Below are 9,242 nucleotides of genomic sequence, written 5' to 3'. Positions count from 1 at the left end.
CTAGGAAAACAAGAGGGAAGGGGGGGGATAGGTGGATAGGGGGTGGGGAGGGGTGAGAAAAAGGAAAGCATTTTAAAATTGATTCAGCTTTCACTAGGTATCAAATAAGCACATTCACTGCTAATTACACCATTATAAAAGCAAGCATTCCCCTATATCCTCAGGATCTGGGAGTTAGTGGTGGTGGTGGGAGGTGCACTAAGGAGAGCTTTCCATTAACATTATTTTTATTTTTATAAAATAAAATATTATTTTATTTATTTATCTTATTTTTTTATCTAATTTATTTTTATCTAATTTATTTTATCTTATTTTTATAAGAGAGTAGAATCTGTCAATGGTAGAATGAATGCAAACCCATGCACCCTTTTCTCAATGATTACCCTGTTAGTTTTACTATGTAGCAGCATCAGCTGCAGAGAATTTCATGGCAGAGATTTTAGAATACATATTAAATAAGAAAAAAGAATAGAAACTTTCTGCTTGTCTAAATGGAATAGTCTAAATTTACCTAAAAACAAGAAAAAATAAACATCTTTTCTATACAGCACACACTGTATTTTGAGGTATGGAAAAAATTCATTTTTTAAAAAAGTAGTCTAGATAATTTAGATATAACTTCAAAAAATAATGAAATCTTCCGTCTCTACCCTCCACATTTCAAGTTTTAAGGAAAAACAATAGCTTAACAGATTAAGCAACTTGAAATAGGGTTACAGACTGTCTTTTAACAGCACGAATGCCTTTTCTCAGAATGATTTGGGAATCCCAGTTAAATCTAATAATAAAATACATTTACTTTTTAGAAGTATGTGCATTTTAGTGTCCAAAATATTTTCATTGAGTAATTCTACTTTAAAATTTAATTCTTTAAGACAAAAACCAAAAAACAAACTTTTTAAAAAATAAAACCCACCCACCTTTTTAAAAAAAGTCACACTGAACAACAGAAAAAAAACCCAGAGGCACAAAAATTAAAACACAGTAAGTACAAAAAAAACCAAGCACAACAATAACATAGGGTTCCTTTATTTTAACAACTGGAACCCATACTTCTTAGACAAGCAAAACTTTTATTCTACTCACTGAGTGCTTTGCTTGTATGTATGTATGTATATACATATACATATTTATATATATATATAAAAAGACAGGATTTGTCCCAGAGAATCCATAGGGACATCATGATTTACAAAGCCTGATATGTTATCATCTATCTGGAAACATTGTCTTTGTATTTATATCCCCCATTATTTTTAAAGTGCCCTTGGGCACATACCTCTCTCCACCTGCAAAGGCTCACATGTTCAACAGTACCTAAATTGAAGGTTACCCTTCCAAAAAATAAACTAACATATCTACAGATAAATAAAAGCTTCTCAATACTGGTGGAAGCTCTACAGCTTGGAGAAGTAATTGTGATAAAAGAAATGACCTAAATGGCTGATATAAAGTTCAACAGACCTCCCAATTACACTTAAAAGTATGGAAGACCAAAATGTGTCATTCCATTTGGTGACAAACACGGGTGATATTTCCTAGAGATGGTTGAGAGGTATGTGCCTCAGAGACAAGAAAGGTGGGGAAGACTTCTCCACCTTTCCACACAAGACAATATACAGAACTCTGGGTTTTAAGGGGCAGAGGGCAGCAGCCCTCTCCAACTGCACTTAGGAAGGCTGAGCTTACCTTGTGACAATAAGATCAGCTTTCTAATCTTTTGCTAAATCGATCACAAAAGAAAGCAAGAATAAGAGACAGAGAGAGAGAGAAAGAGAGAGAGAAAACAAATTCACATTCTAGACATCTGGTTTTGAAAAACTTAAACAATAAAATAGGGATTTAAAACGTTCTGATCACAAAATTATTTTCTGTCATAAGCGATCATCCCATACGCTGTCTTGATGATTTTCAGATCAGCTGTATAATCCAAAAATCATAAATTAAATTAACAGAAACCAAATTCACAGCATCATCATCCACAAATGAGTTCTAAACAGATGCATGCAGTGTGTGGGTATGTGAATGATAAACAGAAGTTGTCCCCACGGTCCCTGCTCTGATACAGTAATTCCCCGTTTTCTTGGTGTCAGATGGCAGATGACTCCAAGTGCAGGTTGCTAAGCAAAGTGCAGGAAATGCCTACTGTGAGGTCTTTACTCTGACATGTGGGCACAACACCACCAGAGTTATTACAAGAATGTGGAAGTAGAGTTACGCTATGCGCTATTATTCTATTGATAAAACAATCTGCCAACTATGAGCAGCTCATGAAATCCTACCCCTCTGTTTATTATTTTTAACACCCTCCCCCTTTCTTAATTTCACGAGCACACATTTTGCGATGACTGTAATCTAGAACTCTGTTGCTTCTCACACATCTGCAGTTACCACTTCCTAGGTTCACTGCTGAGAAAACAGCAGCCAGACACACAGCAGTTGCATCAAGACACACCGAATAAGGAAGAATAAATTAACATTGAGAAAAGGACACACTGATCACCCAGATGGACACATCTTCCCTAAGATGACTTGTGAAATTACACATCTCCACCAATATGTTACCAGGAAGAGATTTTCTCTTCATTTCTCACTTACAGCAGTAGAAATCTGTAATCTAATTAGACGATGTACCAGCCCTCAATATCTGTCAACCAAACAATGTGCAGAAATGTGTAGACCAGCTCTGGCACTCTGTTCAACAGTGTCCCTTTTCCGCTGTCAGCAGTACTGTTGGCCTCTGCTAATATAATTACATTGACTTTTATTCAATTAAGTGCCATCCCTCACTTTAAAAAAAAAAGCTACTTTATCAATTGATTCAGGTGTAATGCAATAATAAAGATGAACTCATGGCAGTGCATTAGCTCTGCTCTTCATAACTTCAGTACACGGGTTCATTCATGGTAGTCGATTTCCATTATGCAACCACAATTCAAGAGAATTGATTCTTTTACGTTCAATTCCTAATCTATTTCATTTTTGTTTAATAATCCTCCTAAATGCCATATGCAAAACACTTGAAGTGGAGATGGGAAGGATGGACTGAGGAAAGTCTGCTGTTCACTCTCATGATAGTGGGCTTGAAGATTTTCTCACAAACTCACACAGTATTCCTAAGGTGGAAGGAAGGAAAGCACGAGAAGGAAAGCAGACTAAAATTCTTTAGAGGGTACCGATCCTGCCCAAGAGGTTAGGGTTCAGTCTTCAAAGAAGGGACAAAAGACAGCACTTGATTTTGACAAAGACCTATTGTTGGACTCTTGAATCAGTCAATCCAGACCATTAGCTGTCATAAAATACTGTCCTCATGAGATACAAAGACCTAGGGTTAATAGCAATTTGAGGACTATTACAAGTTTATCCGGATCAGCAAAACTGAAGAGGTGAAAAGATGGGAGAGACACATAAAGAACTCTCACCTACTGATAATCAGATGTCGAGAGAAGACCCTAAAATGGGAGGAAGGCCAGAGAGTGCTGGAAACAGGAGGGGGACTCCCTGGCAAAGGAAGCCATACTCAGTTGTATGTAACAACTGGAACAAAGAATCCAATAAGGAACCAATTTTGAGCTCTCCAGTGATAGAGATGGTTTTTCTAGAAACAGATTTAGTGTTCTGAATATTTATCTCTAGGAAAGAGGGAAGAATACTCATTAACAAAAATCTAGACTGTATTAGAACTTCCTACATTCTATAAGAACATGAACAGTAGAAAGGTTGTTTCTACTTGCTTTGATTTGGAAGGCAAGAAAGATATATGGAATGAAGTTCCTCTTACAGAAAAAAAGTGACTGGAATGCAGAGAGAAAATGAGTTCACAGGTAGAAGGGGTAAGGATTTGGTCTTAAGAAGTGCAGTGGTAATCAGTAAGGCAGTGGTCCAAACCTTAGCCCCAGATGTTCACTTTCAAGAACATAACTAAATCTTATTCGATCTTATGTGTCCTGCACATAAAGTAGAATACTTTGCACAGAGAAGGTACTTAAAAGTACATTGGTTTCCCTTCCATCAATAATATGCATGAGTCTTCAAGAAGTATTTCCCAAAATACACTGTAGAAGGGAAGAAAGCAATGATCCCAAGGTAGGACTCATGTAACAGAATATCCAAGGAAAGGTGGTGGCGACACAACAAAAGGTGATTCTGACGCTATTAATACCCTAGAGTGTTATAAAGGAATGCCACAAAATCAGGGCTTGAAAAAGCCCTGTAACTTGGGCTATGCTTGGAATTACAAATGCTTCCTTTAAACCTCTGTACTCTTTCTATACTGTGAATTTACCAAAAGCTTGTTAAAGACCAGTATCACCCTTAAAAGCAAAAAGTTACAAAAGCTTGGACTGAGGGGAGGGTGCTGCAGAACCAAACTTCTTTCTTCTTTGAAATGCTGAGTGGAAGTACTCTAACTGGACTAAAGTGGACTACCAGTCTTTTTCTGTTCCTTTGATGAAAACTTTACCATGCACCCACAGAAGACATGAAATTCATCAAACGTAGTCAAGTAAGTGCAAATGCCCTTTAGAGAGAAAGCAAGTCTTGCCTTGGACTTCTCTTTCTCATCACGTTAAGTTAGATTTAATGTGATGTCTGGACCATAAAAATTAAAACTAAAAACAAAAACACTATCTAAAGAAAGTGTTTTGAGGTTTTAAACTTGGCTTTAAGATACAGGGGAGACATGAAAAACAAAAAAAAAACAAACAAGTTGCATGACCAAATTAGAAAGTAAGACTGTGGCAGTCAGAGACTGAATAGGTTGCATGAAGTGCCTTAATTCTTAATCAGATTTGAGCCATTCTGAACTTAGTGAATTGAAACAAAATACTTGATAATTAATTAGAATGCCTCAAGTGAAAAATAATTGAGGCCCCACTTTGGGTTAGTTTTTGCCTTTATTTTCCAGCTCAACTCTGCCATTCAACACATACATTTGCAAATTCTCAAATGATATTGTACAGAATGATCATAATAGCACATACATAGCAAAATAATATATACATACCATATGCATCCCTATTTGTCTGTATGTATGTGTGTACATATATGTATATGGGGAGAATGGGAGAGAGAGAGAGATAAATTTATATCCAATCTGGGTAAGTCTAGATGCTAGGGTTAAGTATATTGTAGGACTACTGAGTCAACAATACTTTTGAGTAGAAATGTAAACCTGCTATCAAAATTCACAGAAATGAAAAATTAAAACTTCTGCCTCTCATTAGTCCTTTTCTTATCTGGATTGCTACAATACTATCTATTACACTTACCTCAACATTTTTGTATTATCATTTATTAACGATAGGATGCTTATGGCTCTGTGCACAAAATGATACTTTTGACACTATACCTTTCTGTAAAATTAGTAGTTGTTCTACAGGTTATTATTTAAAGATTCTGTCCAAAAGATCTGAAAACCATCCCCTAGCTCAGGAAGAAAATTCAATGTGAAATTCTAGTGGGTAACACTCAAAAAGCCCCAAATGCAAGGAAGTACATATTAAATGCAAGAAACAAAATCTTAGCAAATTCTTGCAAATTAAAAGTATGAAACTCAGTCATTTCAACCCCTTTCAATATAAAACAAATCATCCATACTATTCACGCAGACAGTTTCCTCTACATTCAAATTATTCACTTGAAGATAAGCTCCCACCAAACTCTTTAGGGGTTTAGCTAATTTACTGCACAGATACGGCATGTCTGTTGTAATAACAGGTAGGATGTATTGGGGTCGACCATTTATCAGAATTAGACTTCTTTTCTCAATTCACAGTGAATTATGCTGCCTACACGACTCCCCTCTCTCAGAGCCTGCCATCCCCGTATGGCCCCTAATGTGGCAAGCAGACAAAATTGACAGTCTCATCTTGTCAACAAGGGGCGATTCTCCTGAGAAGCCATTTAACTTTGCAGGGGAAGCAATGTATTAATGTGCTTGCCCCAGGAATGTTAATCATCTTCAAGCTTCCGATCTAACTTTGACGTGAACGAAATCACCAAATTTGTTTACTAAATGAATCGTAATATGCTAATAAGAAAGCATGACATATATGGAAAAGCCAAACAGATGGTTTGTTTACTCCACTTTGCAACTTTATAAATGTTGTAACTCTGAAGACGTTAGTGAGAATTATTGGTTTGTTGGCAGAGGCAAACATGTCTTTCGCATACTAAATCTGGCGCTACAGTTAGAAAACAATTTGTCATTGCTGTGGAATGCATAAAAAATGTTAATGTAGTGATGGCATTTGGGAAGGCAGATTGGTAGATGGAAAATGTGTATGCTGGATGCACAGGTTAAGTGTAGAATTGATATCCAGCAGCCCCATTCCCTAACCATTCTACTTTTGAGTTGTATCTGAGACATCGAGGCTTCTCAACGGTGCTGATTATTCAATAGGTACCTGTTGCGCTGTAATGTGAGATGAGTGTTACACTGTGAACAGGATTATGTTTTCACAGCATTTGGAAGTGTTCTTAATCAGACAGCTCATATGGTGCTCAGTTTACTACTATTGTTGGGTAAGAAAAAGCAAAGCCATGAGCCCTGGCATCTTTTAAGGACTTACTGAGAATAAATCTGAGCTTTGAGTTTTATATTTACACTGGACAAATTAACCCTCAAGCTTTCCATTCCTTGTTTTATATAGTCTTACTTATATGAAGATTTTAGAAGATATATTTCCAAAATAATAGCAGCTAATTTTTACAGGCATGTGCCACCGTGCCCAGCTTTTTTTTTTTGTCAGTATAGATGGGTTTTTGCTATGTTGGCCAGGCTGGTCTTGAACTCCTGGCCTCCAGCAATCTGCCTGCCTCAGCCTCCCAAAGTGCTGGAATTACAGGTGTGAGCCACCATGCCCAGCCTAAAATGGTTAATTTATGATCTTCTTAAAAGATAACATTCAGGATGCATGAGTTCCCCAAGGAGGTGACACTATTTTGTAGGACAATCAATACTATTATTTAGCTATGGCTTTATCTAGAATTCTGTGTTGAAAATGAAACTAATAAAGACACCTGAACAAAAAGAGTGAGCATAATCTAATTTACAACTTTGATTAAATGTCAAAACTACCAGCCAAAACATGAAAACTTCATTTAACCAACCAGCAATGCATGCATGCTACTAAACGTTTTAATATTTAGAAACGGATGATTTTTGTGAAGTTCTTTTTACTTTTTATTTGCACAGGCAGAGTCTGAAACGCAGGATTTTGTATTAAAGAAGTACTTATTCCCTCTGATGTTATTAACCACTCCCAACATCCTAATCATACAGATACATGTTGAGACTACCACTAATCTTGTGTGATTTCCTGGTGTATCACCATATAGCACTGAACTTTTTACCCGAGAAATGAGAGAGCAAAGTGATCTAAAGAAACCACTGAGTTCATCTTGCTGCCCAAGGATCACTTTGAAGCAAGAAGCATTAGCAACTGTTCCAGCCTGGTGCTTATATCTCATTTGAAACATCTCATTCCTGACCAACAAAGAAAATTTCAATAAAGTACTTTTACTGATTTAACAACAGTGAGCCCCTGGGATTGTCAAAGTGCTAAGCCTTTTCCAAGGAGAGAAGAAATCAGCAGCTCAAATATAATTAACCTTCCATTCTCAATGCAAACTGCCACGCATAGGAGCTCTGCAGTCTATTAGTGAAGTTATAATGGCCAACAGGCAGAAGCAAAATTGGTCAAAAAGTTGGCTGCTGCTGTCATATTTTTGGAATTATGATTAATGGCACTAATAATGTGGATGATTACTGATATGTGTATCTCCAGCAGTTTATCATATTGCTTTGGCTGCCTACGTCCACAATAAACAGGATGCTATCATTTACTTCTTTATTGAAGGCAATCCTTCTCTTGAAGGAGCATATTCTAATTACTTCGTAATGTTTTATGTCTTAAACATTTTGCAGCTCTGGACCTTGCCAACTGCTTCGTGTCTACCATTGATTAATTACTGAATGTTTAATCAAAATTTAGAAACTAATGTAGTCATTTATGAGCACATTGCAGTGCCAAAGTAGTTAGGCTTTGCTCCCAAGTTTGGAGAGTGTTGGGTTCAAAATCAAATCCCAGTCACGCATGAGGATCCAAGAATTTCACCTTGGGTGCTCTGAGGTTGCCAATTCCATCTCCGCTGATGAATGGAAGGTAATCTAACTACAGGGTAAACAGCATCTTTACCTACCCTCTCTTCACTGGATTTCCCTTTGCTCTTTCCTTAGTTCCCTAATCAACCGAGCACCACTGTTAGCTGTTGCTGAGAACAAGAAAGTCCTCGTGAATACCCATCATGAGAATATAGTTTTGAAGTGGTTAAACAAGTGAAAAATAATTTGCTGGGACAAATACATAAGTTTTTTTTAATGTGGATTTTTTATGGTACTGTCATACAACCATTCACCGTTGAAGTTAAGTGTTTTTTTAATACCATTACTGAACTGCTGAAATGGATGCTAATATAGCTTGGAGTGCTAATGTCAAGTCCTGGTAATAAAAAAGACAGACTGCTGAATGAAATAATTTCAAGTAAAAAATAGAACAAAAGTGCTCTCTCTCTTGCTCTCCACTTTTATTGAATTGGGACTGACTGAGCCAATTGCTTTAGAAGTCTGTAAAACACAATTACGAGTGAGCGAACTGACCCACCAGTGCCCCCTCAGTGACAGAGCAGACTAAAAAGGCAGCAGAGTTAGAGCGGCTCCCCTCTGCTGCCCATCAGACCTACAGGGCTTCCAGCCGCAGGTCTGTTGTTCTTGGTGCCCAAATGGGTCTTGTTTTACTTATGAAATCTTATTTCCCATCAATGTGATAAAGTTACTTCATACATCACTTTCCAAGATGTAGATGTCTATCCTGGCAATTAAGAATGATCTGTCTTTTGATATTCTTATTTATGTGGATGTTTGTGTATAAACACACATATACATTATGTGGATGAATTTAGATTAGAACGTTAGCACAATTTTTGAATGGTTGGTAATAATTCAGATTGATATATGCAATAGCAATACTGAGGCACCGCTTACATATATTCTGTTAGAAACACTTGTCTTTTTTTTTTTTTTCTTTCCTAAGGTAAAGTCAAAATTAGAGCAAGCAACAAAAAGAATTAAACTAGAAGTGGGTAACATTTTTCCCCCTAGTTACTAAAAGAAGTAATAGACTCTATAAAGTACTAGAGTTAGGATCACTAACACTTTAGGCATAACAGCTTTTTACCAG

The 9,242-nt window shown here is 36.8% G+C and overlaps 1 protein-coding gene across 33 annotated transcripts in view; it reads right to left on the bottom strand.

The window, feature by feature from the left end:
* The window catches only part of BNC2 (basonuclin zinc finger protein 2), a 460,480-nt gene that overhangs the window by 10,083 nt on the left and 441,155 nt on the right, over positions 1-9,242 (bottom strand). The window contains exon 8 of one of the 33 annotated variants that reach the window (XM_063649486.1): positions 1,690-1,723. The exons of the other annotated variants lie outside the window; for them this stretch is intronic. Within the exon in view, the coding sequence (XP_063505556.1) occupies positions 1,705-1,723 (19 nt within the window). The 3' untranslated portion in view covers positions 1,690-1,704. The remainder of the gene's footprint in view (positions 1-1,689; positions 1,724-9,242) is intronic. 33 annotated transcript variants of the gene reach the window in all.

The sequence above is a fragment of the Pongo pygmaeus genome, chromosome 13 (genome assembly GCF_028885625.2).
Source record: "Pongo pygmaeus isolate AG05252 chromosome 13, NHGRI_mPonPyg2-v2.0_pri, whole genome shotgun sequence".
In the NCBI taxonomy this organism is placed as follows: domain Eukaryota; kingdom Metazoa; phylum Chordata; class Mammalia; order Primates; family Hominidae; genus Pongo; species Pongo pygmaeus.
This window is presented reverse-complemented; position numbering and strand designations above follow the sequence as displayed.